Source organism: Lissotriton vulgaris, chromosome 1_1 (genome assembly GCF_964263255.1).
Source record: "Lissotriton vulgaris chromosome 1_1, aLisVul1.2, whole genome shotgun sequence".
Classification (NCBI taxonomy): Eukaryota; Metazoa; Chordata; class Amphibia; order Caudata; family Salamandridae; genus Lissotriton; species Lissotriton vulgaris.
Genome location: NC_141685.1, coordinates 1,085,538,126 through 1,085,562,682, shown reverse-complemented (window position 1 = coordinate 1,085,562,682; position 24,557 = coordinate 1,085,538,126). Strand labels below are relative to the sequence as shown.

The 24,557-nt window shown below is 48.4% G+C and overlaps 1 protein-coding gene across 1 annotated transcript in view; it reads left to right on the top strand.

Annotated features, from left to right (window-relative positions):
• The first annotated feature begins 3,145 nt into the window (after positions 1 to 3,145).
• SACK1F (scaffolding CK1 anchoring protein F) overlaps positions 3,146 to 24,557 on the top strand; it is a 135,560-nt gene continuing 114,148 nt past the window's right edge. Inside the window, exon 1 of the mRNA XM_086963463.1 lies at positions 3,146 to 3,703. Coding sequence (XP_086819589.1) covers positions 3,254 to 3,703 — 450 coding nt within the window. The 5' untranslated portion in view covers positions 3,146 to 3,253. The remainder of the gene's footprint in view (positions 3,704 to 24,557) is intronic.

The following is a 24,557-nucleotide window of genomic DNA, read 5'->3' as shown; positions in this document are numbered from 1 at the left end:
ATTTCAAATCCCTGTATAATCAACAGGAGACGGACACTGGTGATGGAATATGGAGGGGACCAAGGGCAGATAAATTTGAACTATCTTTGGATGAAGTTCGCAAAGCAATCTTAGGTCTAACACGAAACAAAGCCCCGGGCCCGGACGGGACCCCCCCCGGATCTTTTTCTTAGCAACACTGAGCTATGGGTCCCAATGGTAACAAGAGTGTTGAATGCAGCAATTAAAACGGGTCTGCCGAGATCATGGTCCACTGCGGTGATTGTCCCTATTTATAAAAAAGGCTGTAGGGACAGCCCGCAGTGTTATCGACCAATCTCGCTCATTGACGTCTCCGCCAAGATTCTAGGAAGGGCACTCCTCAATCGATTAATAGATTGGACTGACATCAATAACACCCTGGTGGACACCCAGTATGGGTTCAGAACAGGCAGGTCAACCACCGACCAATGCCTTAACCTATACCTGATTACTGCTAAGTATACCAAGACGTCTGAAGGCACCATGTACATGGGGTTTATGGACTTAGCAGCAGCTTTTGACAATGTCAACAGAGCTAAACTCTGGATACTTATGTCTAACCTAGGCATTGACCCGGATCTCATTAACATCTTAAGGGAGCTACATTGGAACACCACTGCCAAGGTCCGCTACAGTGCGGGGGGGTGGGGGGGGTGAGTACTGATCCCTTCCCATGCTCGGGCGGGGTGAGGCAGGGGTGTATCCTGGCGCCATTCTTGTTCTTGGCCTGGAGAACGACCTCGTTGCACTGGGAACTGACTGCCCTAAGGTGGGCACGCGTCATCTGCCAGTACTTCTGTACGCCGATGACGCGGTGCTCCTAGCCCGAACAGCTGTTGGTCTGCAACTTTTAATCAAGGGTTTCGCGGATTTCATGAGGAATTTGGATCTCTCCGTCAACTTGAAAAAATCATTCATTATGATAGCGGGGAAGAAACCACAAAAGAAATTTGTATTCAAACTGGGGGATCAGGTCCTGGACACTGTTAAAACATTTCCATATCTGGGCCTCTTATTTGACGATAAGTTAAACTTTGTCCCTCTGATTGAGGAGAGGGCAAGGAGACTAGTCTCAGCTAATGGGGCTATACTGAGCTTTGCACGTCGAATGGGTCGTTGGTCACCAGAACAGGTGATGACTTTGTATAGATCAGTTAGTATTTCAAAGACCATCTATGGAGCAGAAGTGTGGGGCTGCAGAGATGCAGAACTAATTCAAAGTGAGGAAGACAAATTTTTAAAAAAACTGTTAAAACTTCCGCCGAGCATCACTGCAGCAATTACTCATGAAGAGCTGGGAACCACATATATTGCTGACATTATTAGACTGAGACCTATACTGGCCTGGCTCAAAATTTGGACAAATCCAAATGCAGGATTATCCAGACAGATCATCCAGGATTGCTTGTTGAAAGAGAAATGCCTTCAAATCCCATGGCTGAAATATGTTAAAGACACTCTGGGGGATATTGATGAACAAATGCTATTCCTGGACCCCTCCAGGGTGGACATATATTCCAGACACTACGTTCAAAGCTTATTGTTGGACAAATTTAATGGCAGGAGGAGGGAGTTGGATTTAGCTAAATCCTCGGCAGTTGCCCACTCCCTTGTCTCTAATCAAGCTGGCATGGAACCGTACCTCTTTTTATTGTACAGTCAGCACGAGAGGTTTTTAATGACTCGTTTTAGGCTCAATTTGTTGCACCATATTTTAGCTTATCCATCAGGTTTCACTCAAACAATTGAGCAGAAGGGTGCCTGCGGCTGCGACAATAGGTCTCCGCAGGACACCCTTCATTTTGTATTATTGTGTCCTTTTTATAAAACACCGCGCCAAAGATTTTTAGTGGATGTCTTGAAGGACTCAAATATTATCCATGCTAAATCTGCCTTATTGTTTTTGCAAAGAGCCGCTGAAACGCGAACCCTATTTGCTGTTATAAGTTTCCTCGAAATTGCTTTTAAATTGAGAAACACAAGGGAATGAAGAATGATGGGTTAGGGAGGTACCGGAAATTTTATTATAATACGGGGTCTTGTATCACTGTTGCTTACAGGTTTTTATCTTTTACAAAAACCCAACTTTTTTATTGGATAAACTTTTTCTCTGTCTTCTTTTTAACAATTGTCACGTTGCTCAGAATGTTCTTTTTTTTGTGATTACATATTATGATTATTATTATGTATTTTCATGATGGTTTTTAACCTTCGAAACAAATAAATGAACTGAACTGAACTGAGTGGTGCTCCACAAAAATGGGCCAATCAACTGTGCCTTGTGCAGATCTTCCAGGGTTCACTTCCTATCTTGGCATTCCTGCTTTTTCCCAGTTTGGTCACAGCAGCTAGTGGCTCCAGAAATCTCATCTTAAACCCAGCCCGATGACAGGGGCCCATCACTAGCCAGACAACGTTTAAAGCCCTTGGCCCTTATTTATCCAACTTTGAGGCCAGGGGCTGGCGCCATGGCAGACCAAAAGGTTGCTTTGTTAAGATTAGAATTTTCACCCTTAGGAGGAAGCATTTTGCCCATTTGTTCTTGATCTGGTTCCTGGTGCAGTTAGTTACGGTCAGGGCAGTTAAAACTGTCCAAGGGTAGGGCGCTTATGAGCCAAGCATAGACGCAGCGTCGCCAGGTAACGACCAACGGAAGAAATGCCTGAGAAGGGAGTTTCAGTAATGGAAGGAGGATTTACTCTGTGCAATGGAACCTGCTCCCCACTCCACCATCAACAGCTGACTCCAGTTTATACAAGATAGCGGCCCGAGACAGTGGTGTGAAAGCCGTGGTGTCCACCATAGACAAAGGGCAGCCACCCTGCAGACAGTGTCCAAATAGATGTATTTATGTATGCGTTTTTATATAGCACGGACTTTATCCGAAAGTGTCAGAGCCTTCACAAAAGGGAGCACGTTACAAAAGCAAACGTTACGTTACATAATGCAATTACAGCCATTTTAGCCGGGAGATTCCCCAGAGGGAAGCACCTGGGACGGCACGTGGCCGTGGACTTTGACACCCAGCTGTTTTCGAGAGAGGGGGTGGCCCAGAGTGGTGTTCAGGTGTGCTGACAGGTGGGATCAGAGGGGAGGCGCGCCCTGGGGGAGTGGTCACGGGAGGGGGCGTGGCCACGGCCGAGGGCAGGAGCCTCGGAGTTACTTTGCACCGGGCTCCTGCCTCAGTCCGCAGGTGCAGCCGCCGGGGGCAGCGGCGACGTCCTTCGCCGCCATGGCCCTGTCCCAGCTGCAGTGCCTCGACGACGGCCACGTCAACGAGCGCCTCACCGACGCCAAAGCAGAGTTCTACTACAGCGAGGAGCAGCGCGCCGCCCTCGAGGCGCTAGTGGCCCGGGGTCCCCCGGCCTACCTAGAGCTGGTGAAGTCCAACAAGTCGGCCAACTTCCTCTCGAGCCACGAGCTTCGCCAGCTGCACGCGGCATGGACGGCGTACGACGAGGCCCCCCCTGGCGAGGGGGCGGCCAGCAGGGGGCCCCGACTGGACTCACTGGCCTACTGGCCCGACAAGTCGGACACTGAGATCCCGCCTCTGGACCTGGGCTGGCCCCAGAGCGGAGCCTACCGCGGCCTCAACCGCTACCTGGTGTACACCCACCCGCCCAAGGAGAACGCCCCCTTCATAAAGACCGTCATCAGGCAGATGGTACAGCAGGCCCAGAAGGTATGTATTTGATGGAATGCGCTTTATATAGCGAGATCTTTATCCGAGGGCGTCATAATGCTTTACTAAAGGACCAATTCCAATACATAAGGACTTCAGAGTACATGAGCTACATAAGAGACATATAGAAACACACTAAATTCACATAAGAATGATAGTAAGTACAAAAGTCTACTACAGATACTAGTGGTTAGAGTTGCGCATATATATATATATACATATATATATATTACCAATTTCTTCTTCACATGGAAGAAAACCGCACACCAGAGATTTGCAAGTGATTTTTTTTGATTTATTTTTTTATTGCAAAGGTGCAATTATCATCACCCAACCACCACCAACGCGTTTCAACCCCCACAGATCTTGGTCACGGTAGCGGGTGAGCAAGACAGGAGGGGGTTGAAACGCGTTGGTGGTGGTTGGGTGATTGATAATTGCACCTTTTGAAATAAAAAAGATCCCTTGCAAATCTCTGGTGTGCGGTTTTCTTCCGTGTGAAGAAGAAATTGGTAAAGCATTCTATACATGGACTGGTCCGTCCTCGAAACAGCACCCACTGTGAAAAGGTGCGCTCTCCTTGGGGCCATTTGATGGAAATATATATCAAATTCACTCCAGCAAAAGATACACTCTAAATTCACATAAGAATGGTAGTAAGTACATCAGTCTACTAAAATACTAGTGGTTAGAGTTACATATATACAAGATGCAAATTCACTAAAGATTACATGTTAAGAAGCTATTAGGGCTGGACAATTATATATTATATATTTATAGAGCATAAACTATTTGCTGTAGTTCAGCCAGGCCTTCAGGTGCTTTTGCGCTCACTGGCGGTGGTCTTGGGCCTGGAGGGTTCCCCCAGGTGGTGATGGCCTTAGGTAAGGGGCGTCCCTTTAATTAGGGGCCAAAAAACAGGGCTTTCTGGGGTGTGGGAGCCTACAGCATGGGACGGCTCTCAGATCTTTATGCAAATACCGCTCAGTAGTAAGTGACCTGACACCTGCCACGATGTTCAGTACTAGAATGCTCTATCCCGGAGTCCCCACCTTCAAACTAGCCCCGTCATTCTAGAACTGATGGACACACAAATCTTCCAGTGCACCTCAATCGAGGACTGCAGTATCCCGCTGCTCCAGTACTGTGTCCCACACACAAACCTGCCAGTGTAATGTGTATTGTAAAGCGCACTGCTGCCCTGAGGCGTCGTGGCGCTGTAGACCGCTGGGGAACCCGTCCTGGCTATCCCTGTGAGATGGTCCCTACTGGGTATTTCCAAGGTGAAACCAGGTATCCCCGGCGAATGTGGGGGGCCGTTGTAGAGATGAGGCAAGCTAAATGCTCAGAGTTGCCGAGTGTGATCCCTGGTTAGAGTAGGCACCGAGGCGAGAATTATCGAGTCCCGTGTTGGGAATTGAACCCTGGTCCCGGGCCGTTCTCTGCTTCCGGGTCTGCCGCCTCTAACCAGTGAGCCACACCACTCCCCAGTGCATCTCCAATAAGACCTACAGCACCCTCTGCTATTCCAATACCGTGTCTCTCAACCAAGACTGCTGATGCAAACGCCTTTGGTGACTGACAACACCTGCCCTCCCAGTACCAGGGTTGCTCGTGCACACAGCTGCATGACAGGCTCTTCCAACCCCGAAGCGAGCGCACAGCTCTGTCCGTGCCCTGACGTACCCCACGCCTTTCCCTCATCGCGGCCTACGCAGAGCTCTGCCAGTACTCCCCGGACCCCACATCGCCCAGTGCTATTATTGTACTGAGTGTCACACGCAGCTCCGCCAGTGCATCTCGCGCCCGACTCGCGGCGCTCTTCAAGCACTGACACCACACAGAGCTCTGTGGAGTTCAAGAATGTCCGAGAGGGTCGTAAATGAAGGTCGGGAATGTCCAAAGTTTTGGGGATACTGGAATTGCTACAGAGGTGACGCGCGCACTGATCTCGCCTCCATCCATTTGTGAGAACTGCCATTTATTGTGATTGAGAAGAGAAGGGGTGGGGGCAGGGACGACGCTTCAATTAGGACAGTGTTGATGGACCTACCAGCGCACTGCATGATTCTTATACTTGTTTTTATTGAATGCAAATAAAATAAATGTTTAAAGAAAAAATAATGGTCCACACACTTTGGCCATGCACCGCTGCCCTCTTCTACAGCACCCCACAAAGCCCTGCCAAGGCACCTAGCTCTGCAGCTCTCTCTGCTGTCACAGTACTGAGGCCTGCAACCAGCTCTGCCAGGGGACCTCAGTCCTGACCTCCGGCTCCCTCTGCTGCCCCGATAGTGTGGCCACGCACAATTCGGCCAGGCCCGGCATGCAGCGCTCTGTTGTCATGTTTGCGCTCTGACGGGCGCACCGCTCCGCCAGTGCTCTTTGGTTCCGGCTCCCAGGCCAGTACCCCAGCTCCTGTGTAGCCTCGTGGTTGCTTTCCCCTGTGGGCACTGTTAGCCTGTTCGAGGTGAAAGTCTGCCTGTGGTTTTTAGTTCCTGTTCAGCCGGTTGGCAGCTGCGAGGAGTGCCTCGGTGCCTCACACCGCCTGCGGCTGCTACAGGAAAATGCTGGCATTGCTCAGTCATGCCCCAGAGGTAGACGCGGGCGGGAGGTGTGGGGCACGACATGTCCATACGTCTTTAATTTAACAAACCCAGTTCCCTTACTTTTAAACAAAAACAGTTCCCTTGCTTTTTAGTTGCAAGAGATCGGCCCGGGATGGTTTCTCCGGGGGAGCCTCTGTGCTGTGAAGCGGAGGGAGAGGCAGGCAGCTGAACAAGAAACGAGCCTTCCTGCCAGGACGACTGCAGCCTCCAGGAAATGCAAATATGTACAATTGGTTAATCTAGAAATCCACAGGCTGCTTGGCAACCAGCATTGGCTGTCTTCAATTTTATTTATGAGAGGTATTGATTGCAAGGGTGTTAGCAGCTGAGCAGTGGGGTGTGTGCCAAGGAGTCAATTCACCTAAAGGGCAGGGGGTAGCGGAAGTGGCACCACGCGCCCTTTGACCTTCATGACATTTCTGGTAGTGACATCTGACCTTGGACCATAATTTTTCCAGGAGGTCACCCCGATGTCATGACAATAAGTGGCATTGCTGAGGTTCAATAATAAGCACTTGACTAATATAACAAAACATCTGTTTTAGATGCCACCTGTATTAGGGCGCCAACGTTATCTTAGAAATTTCTGGGTTGTAATACTAGCCCTGATACGTAGCAAGTGAGCCATACGTCTTCTAAGACGTTTCAGCGGTCCTGATTAAAAAATAAAAACAAGCATTGTAAAATGCAACAGGTCTCGCCTTTGATTACGTTAAAGCCATTTGCTTTTCTAATGGTATTGTATAGCAAAGCAAATGGCTTTAACTTAATAAAAGGCGAGACCTATTGCATTTTTAATGCTTGTTTTTATTATAGTTGAATTTAGACCGTGAATCGCGCCACAGGTAAGGCAGAATGCTCTATAGAAACAAAGTGAGCGAATTTGCCTCCAGACATTTGGGAAATTGTAGTCTGTGTACGTGTGAAGTTCATAAAACATCCCCAAAGATCAAGCTTCTCACACTGTCCCACCAGTGCAACTCATGCTGGACACACGAAGGTCGAGGCGCCATGATGCTCATTCGGTTGATGGCCTCTGCAGAGATGCAATAGGAGCAGTGCTTTTGTTCCACCTGGGATCGAGGATTCTTTCAATCTGAGGACTGCGTTATTGCTAACTGAAATACGCTAGTACAAAAATACTGTTACACGAAAACAGAAGACATCTCAGCAATGCAGTAGGAAATGTTAAAAATTAAAAAAACGAATGCATTGAGAACATTTCTCTGTTTTAAACCAAATCTAATGCTGCTCTGTGGCTTAATGAGCCTGCTGCCCTAACCTTGAGCAACTACTCCCCACCTCCAAATCTCATCCTCTTCAAGGGCACTGGTTCGAATCTCAGCTAGGCTGATGCAGATGTTAAAATGAGTACCACCAACGTGGGTAAAATAAACCGCTTTAAACGAAATCGTCAAATTGTAAAAGGGACAGGTCAGCGGTCTAGGACCCCGGGCTGGCTGGGTCTGGGTGCCCTGGTTAGTAGGGAGCCTCCCTAAGCTCTAGGCCAGGGCGCTGCTTGCTCCAGGCCAGGGCGCGGCTCGCACGGTCTGGCCAGGGGTTTAACGCAACATTATGATGCCCCCCACCGTGAACAAAGCCAGGAGAGGCCCATAGACTCCTGTTTCTCACAGTAATGGTCTTGGGCTAAATGCGGCCCTGAAGGGGTGCAGGCCTCCCCGCACGCAGGGGTCTGTATTCTACTCCTGGGTCTGCCCTGCGCAGCCTCCCCCGGCAACCTATAGGTTATTCCCACACCGTTCACACGCAAGAGGACTCTGCCTGTCTATGACGCATTCTGAATGTCCACACCTCAAATGCCCTACAAAACTGGACCTGTCCAGTGCCAGAGGGCCTCCATTATGAACCTCTCCAATCCCTGTGTGTTCTCAGAGCAGCCGCTGCCACCCCCGGCTCTGCCCTCCTGCTCTCCCCTCCTTCCTTCCACTTGTGCCCGCCCGCGCTGCTGGTGCGCGGGCCTCTCCTCCCCCGGCGTCAAGCCTGGCTTCACGGCTCCCCCCAGCACCTGGGGTGAGCCGTGAAGCCAAGCTCACCCCTTCAGGGAGCGGAGACGGCACATAAAAAATACATGCAGCACAGCTCAGTGTGCGCTTACTCACCGCTTCGATTTCCGTGCAACAGGCACACAGCCGAGGTTATCTGTGCGCAAACAAGGACATGAGAATTGTGAAATGGGGCAATAATTGGGGTCAGTGGCCCCCTCGGGTGACTGCGCCAGTGCACCTGCTGCACCAAATGGAAACTAGGCCCCTAACACTGGAAGAAAGCTGCAAGGAGCCTGCTTCCGGGCACACAGGTGTGTACTGTGCACCACCAAGATTGCAAGTACAAACCAAAGTGAACTAGAATCCTTTACACATCTGAGAGGCGGCGACTCAGATTGCAAAAGGTTACCCTACTTTGAGAAGCGAAATCCCCAGAGAACAGCCCTAGGTGTGCCTCAGAGTCCATGCCAGAGTGACTGCGCACATACCGGTTGGTCACGGGGCACTGTTCTGCCCTTTAAATGGAGTGTATTAGAAGTTAATAGTTCATTACATTTTAAGAGCCTCTTAATGTACCGTTCTGTGACCAGTGCATTCCAGCGCCCTAATGAGTTGAGTTGATAACCAATTCTGTTATCGCTTGGATCCCGAAACTTTAAAGAAGGATATGAACATTTACTCTCATATCAACTCCAGTAATATGCAATGCTGTTCTTAGTGTTATCCGAGTATCACTCAGTATTAGAAACCGATATTAATTAACTACTGTTATGGACTATTGACCCTCATAAATGTAATTAGCTCATAGTTTGGCACTAATATTAATTCATTGTATTTGTATTGGAAAATTGTTTTTTAATATATATGTTCTTTCCTAAATCAACCTGTAAATGATGTTTTGACTAAATTTATAATGGTCTGAAGTCATTGTAGGTATCTTAAATTGTACAATACTATGCTATACTTTTATGATTCTGTTTTTACGAATCGAAATAAAGTTTCAGTGATGATGAGTTGAGAGCCTGCCTCAGGGCACACGAGGGCCATAGACACGGGCAGAAAGGGATAGAGTCGGAAGAAAGAGCGATCCGGGGTGGGCAAAACGAGGGAAGAAAAGAGGAACAGGGAGAAGAAGTGGCGTGAGAAGAATAAGAACGGGCGCAGAAGAGAAGATAGATAGGGAGTGTGTTAGGGTCGAAGGACAGAAGAGGAAAAACAAACGAGCATGGCAAGATAACAGAACCAAGGGGAGGAATAAAAAACAGCGCAATAAAGAGCGAGGGGCAGGAGGGGATACAGAAGTTGAGAAACGGGGATGGACGCACGTAGAAACAAGCAGCTGTGTCTCTGAGAGAGACAGAGAGAAGGGTCTGCTCGGGGAGACAGAGGGAAGGGGAAACAAATAGTGCTTCCCAAGTAATTAAAGGCTATAGTGTAACGCCGCCAGTAAAAGATCCAATCCCGGTGGGCGGGGCCAAAAGGAGACAAGATGGCAACAAGGAGGGACTAAGAAGTCTCCTTTATAATCAGAAGCCAGCTTTTTGCATGGAAGATGATGCCAGCGAATGAGGAAGATGGGCGAGGCTTCAACTCCGCCTCCGAGAGATTTGGAATCTGTATTGATTCCAAGAAGCTCTCGTACGATGAGAGTAGCGCATGCGCACTGCTTTCACCAGCCGAGACCTAAAAGGGGGGAGGGGGGGGGGGGGGTAAAATAGTGAATTTTAAAGCCCAACTTTCACATACATCTGTTAAAAAGCCATAGACTCTGAAAAGGCACTCCTTGAATATTCAAGTCGTTCCATGGTGTGCCAAGCCAGTGACACCTGCCACTCCCCAGCAAGGTGACCCCGTTGCTTCAATAGGTGCAATGGGTTCGCCTATATGCCAAAATGACATCCACTGTGCCAGAGCCAGCATTTTGTTATGGGTGTCCACCTCTGACATATCAGTGTGGGCCTCCCTTATTCCAATGATTCTCACCAATGTGCTGGTGACTGCATTTTGCCACAGGTGTTCCTCTTCCCAGAGTTTCCTCAAGTATGCCAGCTCTTGCATTTTCCATGGGTGCCAAGAAATGCTAGTACTAGTATTTTCTCATTAACCCAAATACTGCTTCCGTTACTAATTACCCCTAGTATGGCAGCACCAGTATTTAGCCTCTATGCCAATAATTACCTCCAACTTGCCAGTATTTAGCCACAGGTGCCTGTCATGCTGGGGATTGCCTCCAATATTTTGCCATGTTTACTTCCATAAGGCAAGAATTACCTTTACCCTGCCAGGGCAAGCAGGAAACTCACAATCATAAAACCACATTCTCACTCACGCTTATCCATTTTCATTAACTGACATTTATTCATTGTCACTCACACTCCTTAGCACTCACTCTTACCCTCACTCTATTATTCTCCTAACTGTCCCTTATCACCCAGTCTGATGCCCAAATTGACTCTTACTCTATCATACGTTTTCACTCAACTGCGCTCACTCGTTCATATCACTCTTTTTTTACTCACTGTCACCTCACTCTTTCTCAGTCAAGATTCTTACACTCTCTAACTCTCCTTTACACTAACTAACTGTTAGTCTCACTCACAATCTCACACATCATTCACTACCTGTCACTGAAACCCACTTTTACACATGTAAATGTAAATTGTTACTTGTATAGCGCACTACTCGCCCGCAAGGGTCTCAAGGCGCTTGTACGAATACCGCTGTGGAACCCATCCTGGCTTTCCCTGTGAGGCGTCCACTCCTGGGCACCCCCAAGGTGGAGGCCAGGCATCCTTAGCGTTGTGGGGACCGTTGTGGAGATTAAGCAAGCTATTGCCCAGAGTTGCAGAGTGGGACTCCATGATTGGAATAGGCACCGAGGCGAGAATTATCAGGTCAGTGGAATTTTTGAGCCCAAGACCCACCGAGGCGGGGAATTGAACCCTGGTCCCGGGCTAGACCTCTGCATCAGGGTCTGCCGCTCTAACCATTGAGCCACACTTCTCCACTGCACATAAACACACACTGACACACACTGACACACACTGACACACACTGACACACACTGACACACACTGACACACACTGACACACACACACACACACACTGACACACACACACACACACACACACACACACACACACACACACACACACACACACACACACACACACACACACACACACACACACACACACACACTTTTACATAAACCCTCTTTCACCCATAAGCAGGCACACATGTATAAAAAATATTTACTGCATCTGCCAGTAGAGGTCCCTTTCCAGCTAATTGTACTCTAGTGTTATTACACTAACTGTGAATATTCTATTATTCAAGATTAGTGTAATATAAAATTGGCAGAAAAGGAGAGTAGAGTCCCAACAGACACCCATAAAGATGAGCTTCCACTGTGTTCCTGGCACTGACCTTGCCACGTCTGAGGCCAGGGTCGCACGGGGCAAGCCAGGGATCAGTTGCAACCCCTAAATGACCTCCATGGTGTGTTCTTTTAATATACACTAATAAAACATGTTTGCACTAGGTACTATCAAATTGTGTATTACTAAACTTTATATTTAGAAAGCACTCACTTCTTAAACATAATCATTTTTCACATTTTATGACTACATGTCTTATACTGCGTGTAATGAAAGTTTAAAACAATGACTTGCCATATTCATGATGCTTTCTGTCACTGGATGGGAACTCGTAGCATTAACAAATACACAAACCCCCTCCGCTCCCCAACCAGGATTTAATTCTATGGCTTTTTGGTTACTTACACAGATCTGCAGTGACCACATTGAGCAATAGAGGTTTTAAATATGAAATAATCCCTTTCCCACCTATTAGTTTAATTTGCGATTATTTTCCATTTAAGATGTGGGTTATTTTATATGAAGTTACTTGAAGGCAAAAGACCAACAAAATAGTTACAGAATATGCTGTTCTTTTTAGCAATAACTTTGATCCCACCCCAATTCTGCTCCATACTTCTTTAGTACACTTCGACCAGAAAGTGCCTGATGCACCGAAAAATAAGCATACCTTAGCATACCTTTCTTGTAAACAAAGTTGTCTCTTGTAATATCTCCCTCTTTCTCTCAACACTGGTCTCCTTGCCTTTTGCCACTAGCCTCACTGTCACTGTCTTGGCTGTCTAATCTCCATGTCCTACTGCTCATTTTCCGCCATTGTCTCTTGTCATTGCCCTTTTGATGTTCCTGCAAGTCTCTTGATTCTGTCGAAACCACTCTCCTGGTCGCTTCATACTGCGTTGTCTCTTGGCACTGCCTTCCTCTAGCCTGATCCTGCCGTGCTGTCTCTTGGTTCTGTCTTCCCTGTCCCTTAATACTCCCTCGTCTTGTCTGTCTCTTGACCCTGGCCTCTGTCTTGTCTCTAGATTTTGTCTTGTCTGTCTCTTGTTACTGGATTGTCTGTCTCTGTTATGTTCTATTGTGTCTTTTATAGCGCTCGGCTACTTAAAAGAGTGTCCCGGCACTTTATTGACAACCTAGGAAGACAAACACAACACAACAGATTAAAAGAAAGCAGGGACAACAGAACTCGAAAGAGACTAGGAGGCAAAAAGCCAGGTTTTCAGGCCCTTCCTGAAAGCCAGCAGATTTGAGGTGCTGCGCAACGTCAGGGGCAGAGTGTTCCAAAGCTGAGGGGCCCGGAGCATAAATGAGCGACCTCCAATACGGGCCCTCCTCACACGTGGAACAATGGCAAGGAACTTCGACTCTGACCTCCAAGATCGGGCAGGACGATAAGAAACTAGCCTCTTCTGAAGATATTTTACCCCCGTGGCGTAGAAGGTCTCGTGAGCAAGGGTTGGAGCTTTAAAAACTATCCGCTGTCGGATAGGCAGCCAATGAAGCGACTGCAACAGGCCAGAGACTTTGACCCGCCTATGCAGGCCAAAAATGGCACGTGCTGCAGCGTTCTGGACCACCTGCATCCGTTGCAGGAGATATTCGGGCAGGCCAAGATATAGGACGTTGGAATAGTCCAGTCTTGACCCGATCAGGGCCTGTACCGTAATCCTCCTGTGGTCCTCGGAGAGCAACGGAAAAAACTTCCGAAGCATGCGGAGAAACCCAAAGCCAGGTGCCAGTGAGGGTAAGGATCTGAGATCTTAAAGTCAGACCATTGTCAATTTTAACCCCCAGATTCTTAGCTGACTGAGACGACCGCCCCGGGGGAGACATGTCGGCAGGCCACCATACCTGCCAGTCCGGATCGGATTGACAACCGAAGAAGAGCACCTCCGATTTATCTGAGTTGCACTTGAGGCTGTTCAGTTGGAGCCATTTGAACACAGCCCCAAGGCACTCGCGGACACTCTCTCCAACAAAATCCTCTCCTTTCCGGCAGGTAAAGAGCAGCTGGGTGTCATCTGCGTAGGATACGATCTGGGCCCCGAAGGACTCGGCCAGAGGGGTAATAAAGATATTAAAGAGAGTCGGGCTCAGTACAGAGTCCTGTGGAACTCCGACTCCCAATGGCGGCATCTCGGCAGAGCTAGAGGAGGCCCAGACCGTCTGTCGGCGGTCAGCCAGAAAAGATGTAAACCAGCTGAGCACCGTCCCCCTCAGACCGATCTCATGAAGTCTGACGAGCAGATCCTCGTGGGGGACGGTGTCGAAGGCCGCCGACAAGTCAAGCATGATCAGCATGGCTCTACCACCCAAGTCTAACGTCTCCTTGATGGCCTCCGACACCTCCAGCAGCGCCGTCTCCGTACTAAGATTGGGACGAAAGCCCGATTGGGTGGAATGGAGCAGGTCGTGTGATTCCAGGAAATTGGAAAGCACGTTGTGCACGTGCTTCTCCACGGTCTTGGCCAAAGCGGGGAGAAGAGAGATAGGCCTATAATTGGCCAAAACCTCGGGTGCCAAGCCGGGCTTCATAATAAGGGGGATAACCATCGCTTGCTTCCAGGCCAAAGGGACCACACCCTGGCTCAGAGAGAGATTCAAAAGGGGATTGACCAGCGGATTTACGACTGCCGCCATCTTTGCCAGAAATTTGTCCGGGCATGGATCGAGCGGCGATCCAGATTTAAGGTTGGCCAGAAGAGTCAGAGACGAAGCCATTGAAATAGGCGGGAAGTCAGATAAGACTGGCCCTAAAGGAACCAATGGAATTAGACCAGCCTTAGAACAAGGGAAAGCACCAGCCGGCCTCGGTGGAAAGGAGTCTTGTATCAGCTTGATCTTTGTCGTAAAGAAGCATGCAAGATCCGATGCCCACGACTCTGTGGGAGCAGTCTGAGCCGCATTCGACCGTGGGGCAGTAAATTCCCTAACGATCGTGAAGATCTCTTTGCAAGAGTTTGAGGCATCCTCAATCCTCCTGGCAAAGTAGCTCTTTTTCTCAAGGAAAATATCTCGGTGGTATGCTTTAACCACGGTTCTGTATTCGAGTCTGGCGGCTGGACTATACTGCGCTCGCCAGGCCCTTTCTGCCACCTTGCACTGCCTGCGAGAAGCAAGCAGCGCACCGGTAAACCAAGGAGCAGAAACCCGTTTGGGCAGTGAATAGGGGGTCCTCAAAGGGGCCAGGTCATTCAACCTGTCCACAAACCAGGCCTGCAAGGACTCCAGGTCCCTCTCCAAACCCCTGTAAGAGGGCAGGGATGTTCACAGAGTGCCTGTGACAGCATTTCAGGAGTCACCCGGTGAAATGCCCTAGACGCGGATCCTAGCTGCCTCGGGGCACTACTCGGGGGTTTCTTCCTGGCTGGTATATCTCTGAAATTGCCCCATGTCTCTCTCTGCGGGCAGGTATCAGGAGGTTTATTCTGGTCTTCCTCTTGCCACTGCCTTGCCTCCATTTGATCCTGTCCTGCTTATCTTTTAATATCGCGATAGTCCTAGAACAAATATGAGCCGGATGGACTCGGACATGCGCGCAGACAAGTCTGGAAGATGCATTTTCAATTGTTCCGAAATGCCCAAAACATGACACCTGAGTGGATGTGCACCAGTTTGTTATAGGATTTTACAGACCACTTCTCTGACTAACCTCTGAGGATGCTCTTAAGTGAAACATATCTTAAGAGTGAGTAAGTTACACACATTAGTAAATTAGGCACTCTAACTTCATTTATGTACATGGTTTTGTACTTGTTCTACTCACGAGAATAAGTCAGAAAATCTTTCATAAATAATATTCACCATTTCCATTACTAAGACACCACCTACACTCTCGCAGCTCTTGTTGTACGTGTGACAATTTTTGTGGCATCCCATGAGGACGCTAGCAACTCTGTGTCGCAGTGGTAGAGAAAGCACACTCAGAATGCTTTAAATCTTAGCTGTTAGAAAGTTCCAGAGCTTGGTGGCTTGTACCGAGAAAGCAATTCCCTTCAATGAATTTCTCATAGTAAGTTGGTATGAAGATATGATCCGTGGTCCATGCGTGCAACGCCCCATTTTGTTTCTATAGCTTGAATTCAGCTTGTAGATACAGTCGTCCTTTTTCATTGGGAGGCTCTGTAGACCATGCAGATTGTTCTTCTAGCTATAGATAGTAGAGACTGCAGGTGTGGAGTGATGCATACTCGTGGTTAAATGTGGAGGAGTCGTAGTACAGCAGTATAGTTGTATTATACATATGATGTATAGGCTGTTGGCATAGTCCAGCTTGAAGGTCAGGAGTGTTAGGATAGCTTGTATGTGAATATCTAACAATGCTGCCTCTTCCCAGGATGGCAGAAGCATTGGGTATGTGGAAGGCATGTTCTAGTTGTAGAATTGTCAAGTTACCAGCCAGACAAAAGGTTGTTAATCCATTGTCTCAGAAAGAACACTCATTGCCTTCTGTGTTCACTTCCATTGGTTTGTTGATTCCCAGGCCTCTTTGGGAGCCCTGTGTCTCCCATCCTGATCTTTCTGTACTCTGAATCACCTCCTCACCGTCTTTGACCATAGTGTGCGTCTTAAGCCAGACATCAGGCTTGTTCTGCCTCAGTTCGGGGCTGGACACCTAAAGGGTTCTCGTTTCCCCTCTACTGCACACGCTGTTAACTGCAATCATGAATGGACGTGAGACTGCGTAATGCCTTCATTTTTTGAATGTTGACAAATCATTATCATGTAGTGGTGACGGCTTCTACAGAACAAAAATCTTTAGGGACTGTATGTTTTGCCTACCTCAATATGCCTCTCTCTCAATTTTCATCATAGCATTGCTTTGGGAGACAAAAGGGGTAATTGTAAGGAGCAGGGATACATCTGCGTGGAGCAGGCAAGCAGACTGTGTTCAAGAACACCACAATCTGGACTTGATTGCAGATCATTTCATGATGAAGAAGTGAAATTGTTCTTTGGATGGGTGGGGCTCTTCACTCCTTCCCCCTGAGCTGAATCTTTTTCATGTACCGTTTGAGGTTCTTTGTTGGAACAAGAATGTGTCCCCTGCATGATATATGGGCATGTACACCTACCATGAGTGCCAAACTGCATGTGAAACTAGTATCCTGACTTTTTGTTTGGTTCTGGCATCATGCAATTGTAGAGTGTGCACAGATGCCTAGGCCTGTCCCTAGAGATATGAGGTCTAGAATAAGTTCTGTAACATGGAGGGCTGCACCAAGCCTGCCCTCGAAGTAATATAGAACTTCAGTCCATACCCTGAATGAATCACAGAAAGTGGTGGGGGCAGTGTACCTTGTTCTCTAAACCTTCTGTCTGACCAGACTTTTTCCCCTGTATCGCAGAGTGTGGTCTACTAAACCCTCGTATTTAAAGTTCCGCTGTTATGTGAAATAAAGCATCTCACGCAGATATTCTGTGTGCATTTTGAGTGTGTTCCTGTTCAATGAGTGTGTAGCACGTATATGGCAGAACACTGTGTGAAATAAACCTGAGTAACGTGACCAGTGGGTTCCATTTTGGATGTCCCTGTTTTAGAATGGCACGCAATGGAAGATGAGGACCTCTTTCCCAGGCAGTGGGAATCTATTGCCTGGATTCTTGTGGCTGGAGGGTGGAGACCCATGCCTTGAAGTGAGGGAGGACAGAGACCAGGCTTCCCAGTGAAATTTAATAAGGACTATGTTAGCGAAGGGTGCTGATTATTTGTTCCAGAGAACTGCATTCGGTAGATGGTAGGGATAAGTCCTGGAACTTCAATTTCCGTTTTTCAGCTTAAGGATGTTTCTAGGAAGGGCCTGTCCTTTTGTCTGTCCCTGGTTGTTACTACAGAAAGGATGATGGCAGCCGGGTGCAGATATCTCACACTTTATTGTTCACTTGGTTTGGATACTCCTGCTAAGAACGAGCCGCTTTGCTACCTACTTTGAGACCGATCACCTTGCTCAACGGTTATGTGTGGCAAACAGCCTGAAAATAATATTTGAAAGAGAACCAACACAAACGGTTCTAAAGTCTTAGAAAGTAGATCACATCCCATGTCTGGAAAATGCAAATAAAAGTGGGATACAGACCATCCCATTTTGTTCAGGTTCTTCTTGACCAAGGAATGGGGTGCTTTGCAGGGTACTCTAAGAGTACTGTGTGACATGGGATGGTGCCTTTATGACAGCCACTGTCCCGGAGGTGATGGGATATCACCTGTAGTCTTCTCTTTCTAATAGAGGAGCTGAGTTCTGCCTAGTGTGTAGAGGCTTTCCTGTTGAGAGAGAGAAAAGGAGTCCCTAGCCTTGCAGGATGAGCGACTGTAAAGGTGAATAATAAGCCCAGCGTGCCCTGTTGTGAGGAACATTCGGCGAAAGCTTGCTACAATAGAGAGTGATCAGAGAGTGTCTCAAGACCAGTGTGGCGGCGGCGGACCCGAGGAAGAGCCCTGTAACAGTTGAAGCAGAATCTCTGATGGGCCAGGAAGCTGGACCTGAGCACTTAACTGCATCCGGTCAGGGCAGCCACGATTGCTAAAGAGGAGTTCTGCTAAACAGGCCCGGTCTTGCTGACTGTCCAGTGGTCCCTGTTTCAACATGAGGCCACTTTCTTAAGCCCCCAACAGAAGTGAAGTGAACGCCACCACTAGAACTGCAATGCCATCTATAAGGTAAAACCAGGGCTCAGCCTGCGGCTGGAATGAGAAACTAGAATGCGCAGAAGAACCTGCCACATTTTGTCCAAGTGAAATCAAGGGATGAAAGATGTTATACTGAGTTGCCCATCTTATTGGTAGTGTAACATGAAGTTCTCTGTGACTAATGCATATATACAAGAGCTTATAGCCATTAACAATGGAATAGAGTGGGGAGAAAATATATAAACTGCTAGTTTTTTTTTTTTACAACCCTGTAATCGTAATTCCCTAAGTACTTTCTTATAAATAAGCAGTAGGCTGGACAATACAATAACATGTCTGTTGGAAGACTGTTGAACCAAAGCCCTCGAGTAGTGGGAAAATGGGTATATCCATTCACCCTGTTGAACGCTTAACTTGTATGGTGGAAGTCAAGGCCTATTCAAAGATCTAAAAAAAAAATGGCAGAAATATGGTCCCGAGGCAATCCTGCTGAATTTGGGTGTATCTAAAGTCTCCAGTGTTTGCATATGGAAAAAACATTCCTTGCTGAAATTTCAAAAAAGCAAATTTGTTCAACGAGATCGGGAATAGTTTTGCCAGGGGAGGTTCACAATACAGTTAAGCTAGCATTGGTAATACAAACAATGGGCTCATCTCATTGAAAGTTTGAAAAGCCATCAAATAAAGGAAAATTGGATGTGTATGTGGACTGTCTCATCACTTGGGAGCTCACCGTCTCTTCTCCGCAAGAGCACCTGAATCTTTTCAGTTCCTCTTACAACAAATACATGTTTTCAGCGCTCTCTTTATGACCCTGGGTGTGCCCTTCTTATCAGCCCCCCATGATGCAATCCTACTATGTTTCACCTCTTATACTTCATTTACAATTCACGTCAAATATTAATCGAAACAAGAAGTGACCACTGAAATTCTAATAGCCCCAATTTGTTATGACCAATTCTATTCTTCCTTACCCATTTCTACCCTGCCGCCTTTACCACTAATACCTTTTTTAAGGCCTGAGGGCGCAAAAAGTTATTCATTTATGAATGGGTATTTTGTTGTATGAATTTATCCTGCCTGTCGCAGCGCTCATGGTAATAAACACACCGAGGCAGAGGTAAGGTCGTTGCGTGCTTCTTTATTCCCTGCCAGCCTCGCACTGGCTTACAGACTACTTTCCTTTTGGTTGTTTCCTGTTCCGGTTTCCTGTTCTCCTGTCCTGTCCTGGAACAGGGTCAGGCGAGACGACATGACATCTCCCCTGTTTTACAAAGTCTCATTTCCTCTACATTTCTTCAACGAGGCGTCGAGGTTTTCTTATTAGACGTTGCGGACGTTTCTCTCGCCTTGGTGCTTGGCTGTGGTGACTTGTGGTTTCCACCATTCGCGTGGGGCTGTGGTGGTTCTGATCACTGCTGTCGCTTTGTTTGGAAGAGTCACTTGAGAGTTGGCTTGACGAGGTCTCATGCCGGTCGCGCCGGTTACATCTTTTGAAGTGTGATATGTTTCTCGTTATCTGCTTGTGGTCAGCTTTGGCTGTGATCATGGTTCCTTTTCTCTTGATGACCTGTAGGGGAATGTCGATATATCGACTGTCTGCCTTAGCTCGTCGATCACCTTGCACTATCACCCAGTCTCCTTCTTGAATATTGGAGTCTTTGGCATGTCTACGCTGGTCAGCGTATGTCTTCATCTTGCGCTTATTTTCATGATCTATCTCAACTAGGGTATTGTGGTCAACAGTGATATTTCGTTGTTGAGGAGCCGCGTTTAGCATGGGTAGTCTGGTTCGAGGCGTCCTTCCTAGCATCACAGTAGCTGGGCACTGATTAGTGGTGCTGTGTGGCGTGTTTCGATATGCTCTTAGCACTTCGTTTAGTGTCTGTTGAATATCCCGGTGAGTTAATTCAGCCTGCTGAATTGCCTTTTTAAGTGTTCCCATGAATCGCTCCACCATGCCATTCGCCTGCGGCCATAGCGGAGTGATTTTTTGGTGTTTGAAATTGAGATGGGTCACGAAGTTTGTGAACTCATGGCCGTTAAAGGGGGCCCATTGTCTGTCTTTACTCGCAGTGGGATGCCCCAGGCTGCAAATATCTCATCGAGCACTGGGATCACTGTTGTTGCTCGGGTAGATGATATCAGGTGTGCGAATGGGAATCGGGAGCATTCATCCATGGCAACGATGATGTACTGCCCTGATTGTAGTGGTCCGAAAAAGTCGACTGCAACTTGTTGCCATACTCCTTCCGGTAACTCTGACATTTGTAATGGTGCCGGTGGTTCTTCCCGACTGACTACTTGGCATGTCATGCAGTCTTTCAGAGTTGTCTCCACCATGTGGTCAAGGGTAGGGAACCAGACGCGTTCTCTCAGGGCTTTCTTGGTTGCGTTGATGCCTCTGTGGCCTTCGTGTGCCAAGTTGACGACTCCCTGACGTAGTTTGTGTGGAATCACAATCCTTCCCCCTTTTAAGAGGAGACCATTGTCACTAATGGAAAGTTCATCACGCACGCGTTGGAATGCGGCGAGATCTTGACGAAGTTGAGCAGAGTCTTGGGGTGACTGCTTCACGTCCCTCCATGAGTTTGTGCGGATGCGAGTCATTACGGCCTGCACAAGGGGGTCGAGCGCGGATGCCTCCTGAATGGCTTCAACTGGAACCGTGGGTGGACATGCTGTGTCAACGACGAAGTGAAGATATTCATCAGCCACGGAAAGTGCAGCTCGAGCACCAGCTAGTGGGTGGCGCGACATGAAGTCAGCTGGATTTTCAGCCTTCCCTGGTTTGTGGACGATAGTGAAGATGTAGTCTTGCAAGTGCAGACCCCACCGTTCAATGCGTGGTGGCATTTTCGCATTGGGGTTTCCGAAGATCGTGATGAGTGCCTGATGATCTGTGATGATCGTGAAATGTTTGCCATAAACGAAAAGGTGGAAATGTTCGCACGCCCACACCACAGCTAGGCTTTCTTTCTCTGGTTGGGAGTACGCCCTTTCAGTGTCCGTGAGGCTGCGGCTTGCATATGCGATGATGTGTCGCTGATCAGAGTCTTCGCGGTATTGGGCCAGGATGGCACCCAGGCCCACCGGGCTGGCGTCTACTGTAATTTCTGTTTTCTTCTTTGTATCGAAGTATGCCAGATTAATGGCGGACCCAACAGCTTGTTTGATCACAGAGAATGCTTGGTGGCACGCTTCAGTCCATTCAAATGGCTGACCCTGACGAGTGAGCTCTCGTAGTGGATAGCTGATCGTGGCGTAGTCGCGAATGTAGCGTGCGCAATAGCTTGCCATTCCAAGGAAAAAACGAAGGTCGCTCACATCTCGGGGATTTGGAGTGTCAGCAAGGGCCGCTACTTTTTCAGGGTCTGGTCTCATTCCCTCTTTGGAAAATATGTGTCCGTAGAACTTTAGAGTGTCTTTGTGGAACTCGCATTTGCTGGCGTTGAGTGTTAGGTTTGCAGTCAATAACGCATGGCAGACCCTGTCCAAGGCGGTGTCATGTTCTGTTTGGTCCTTTCCAAATACTAGCAGATCATCACTGTAGTTAAAGGCATTTGGAATGCCTTGTATGACCCGTCTGATGGCTTCCTGGAAGATCTCGGCGGCCGAGGAAATGCCAAAGTTCAGGCGTTTATAGCGGAATAGGCCTTGATGTGTGGTGAAAGTCGTGATGTATCTTTGTCATGGAGCTCCAACTGGTGATAACCTTTGTTTAGGTCGAGTTTGGAGAATACTGTGGCGCCGTTGAGTTTTGTGATCATGTCACTGATGTGTGGTCCGGGGTGGCGTTCCCGCTCGATGGCGGTATTGGGTGCGCGCATGTCGACGCACAGTCTGAACTTGTTGTCCTGCCCCTTTTTGGGGACCACCACGACCGGCGATACCCATGGAGTGGGTCCTGTCGTGCGTTCTATGATGTCTGTCTGAAGGAGGTCTTGGAGCTCGTCGTCGACGGCTTGTTGTAAATGGAACGGCACCTTTCTGTGGTGTTGAGCGATGGGTGTCACGTTTTCGTTGATATGGAGCTTCACCTTGAAATGGTTTAACTTCCCGAGACCTTTGAACAGATTTGGGAACTTTGCTACGATGTCGGGGGCAACTTCAGTCATGTAGAGGAGTTCCACAAGTTTGAGTCTTTCTGCCGTGGGTAGACTAAGCAGACAGTCTGCCACATCTGGTCCTTCTACTACATGGATGTAGGCATCAACTTTCCGGTCCTTGAACGTGAGAGTGGTGTGAAAACGGCCCAGGCAGGGTAGTGGCTTGCGTGACATCCACGTGAATATGCCGACAGCTGCGGGTTCCAATTTGGGTCTTTGCTTCATGTTGTGATATTCTAGGGCGCAGATATAATTTAAAGAGGCTCCAGAGTCCAGAACAAATTTTGCTGGATGGTCTCCTATCAGGGTTTGTCAAGCTTTGGATATCGCTTCAATCGGTTCGGGTCCGATACCATACAGATATATTCATCACTGTCTTGTGATGCTGGAGTGTGTGATGATGATTAGCTGGAGGTGTCTCTGCGTGACCGGTAGGATTCTGTCGTTTGACACCTGGTGCGGTGACCACTTCCGGAGCGACCTCTTGATTGATAGGAGTATGCTGACTGGACACTGGAGTTTGACGAGCTGGATGAGCGTCCTCCTCTCTCTTTTATGGCTCGTGCGTGATGGCGCGTGTCGTGTCCTTTGGCCGACGATCTGTGAGTTGACTGCTTGGCTTGACATGCAATCTCAAAGTGGTTGTCTCTCTCACAGCGGTGACATCGCTGACCGATCGCTGGACATTGTCCTGAGTGTGGGTAGTCTTGTCCACATCTGTAGCAGGTGGGCGCAGACTTTACGGACTTAGAGTGTCGCGAGCTCCTTTTGGAGGATGTCTTTCGGGTAGTGTGGGATTTGTGGGATTTAGACGTGGACTTGGCAGTCTTGGAAGACCTGTGCGCCTGAACTCGCAGAGCATGGTCCTTTCGATCTGATGATTTTTGCGTCCCCATCCGTTTGGCATAGTCCTCCGCCTGATCATTGATTCTTGTTAGTTCTTCAATTTCTTCTAGTGTATACGGCTTTTTTAGGAGTCTCCGGCGGAGGGTTTCGGATTGGCATCCATCAATGATGCGGAGTCTCAGAGCGTCTTCTGTTTTGAAATTGTCGAAGTCACAGTATCGCGCTAATCTTTTGATGCGCATGATGAAATCGCTCATGCATTCGTCTTTTTCTTGCGTGGCTAGATTAAACGTGTGGCGTTCGTAGTCTACGTTGCGTTTGTGAAGAAAACGTCTATCAAGGGCACCTTTTACTTCTTCGTAGTTGGCGGTTGCTGCATTAGGTAGTTCTTTTATAATTTGCGCAATGTCCGGGCCTATCAAATTTCTCAGGGCCACTAGTTTTTGCTTGGGGTCCTGCACCAGGGATCCTACCATGTAATCTTCGAAGTCTTCACTCCAACTCTTCCACGTTGGGCCCATACTATTGCCTGGCGTCAGTGGCAGTGGCTGTGGTTGACGCATGAATGAGGCTCCAATGGGATTGTTGGCCATCGTGGGCGTGTTAACTGGAGGAACTGGGCCTCCTGTACTTGCTGGGCCTGGTACGTTGTTCCCTCCAGATGAGCTATCAGGGTTTGTGTCGGACATCTGCAACTGACTGACTCTGGATAGCTGGATGGGAAGTCGTCCAGGTCTTTCTATTGTTACTGGCTTCAAAGGGGTGCTTTCTTTATATTGTGAGGCTTTTCTTTATCCTGTGGGGTCTTTCTTTGCCTTGAATGCGTGTCGCCCGCCTTTTCCTTTTAGCAAAGTCCTTGGTGATAAATGGCGCCTGACCCCAAAATGGCCGCCGCGTGGGACGTCGTGTCTCTCTTGTCTTCACTTGCACCTTGCTGTTAGTTATGTTTGGGCTCGCGGGGAAGGCTGCGGGGGTCGGACTCATCCTCGCTTCGCCTTTGTTTCTGGCCCCTCGCTTCGTGTCTGGGGGCGGGCACTGCTCTCCGGTGCTACACGGAGCCGGCTGCTCGCGTCTGGGGACACGTGGTGACAGCGCTCTGGCCCAGGTGCCCTTCTCTCAGCAGACAGCGTCTGAAGACACACGGGGTGGGGCTCTGGCACGCGCGCTCCGGCTTCTCGGCAGACAGCTTGGTGCTCCGTGACTCGTGGCAGCTCCGATGTCGGTCTCGGCTTTTCGCGCTCTTTCCGCGTAGTCGGGGTATGTGCTGCAGG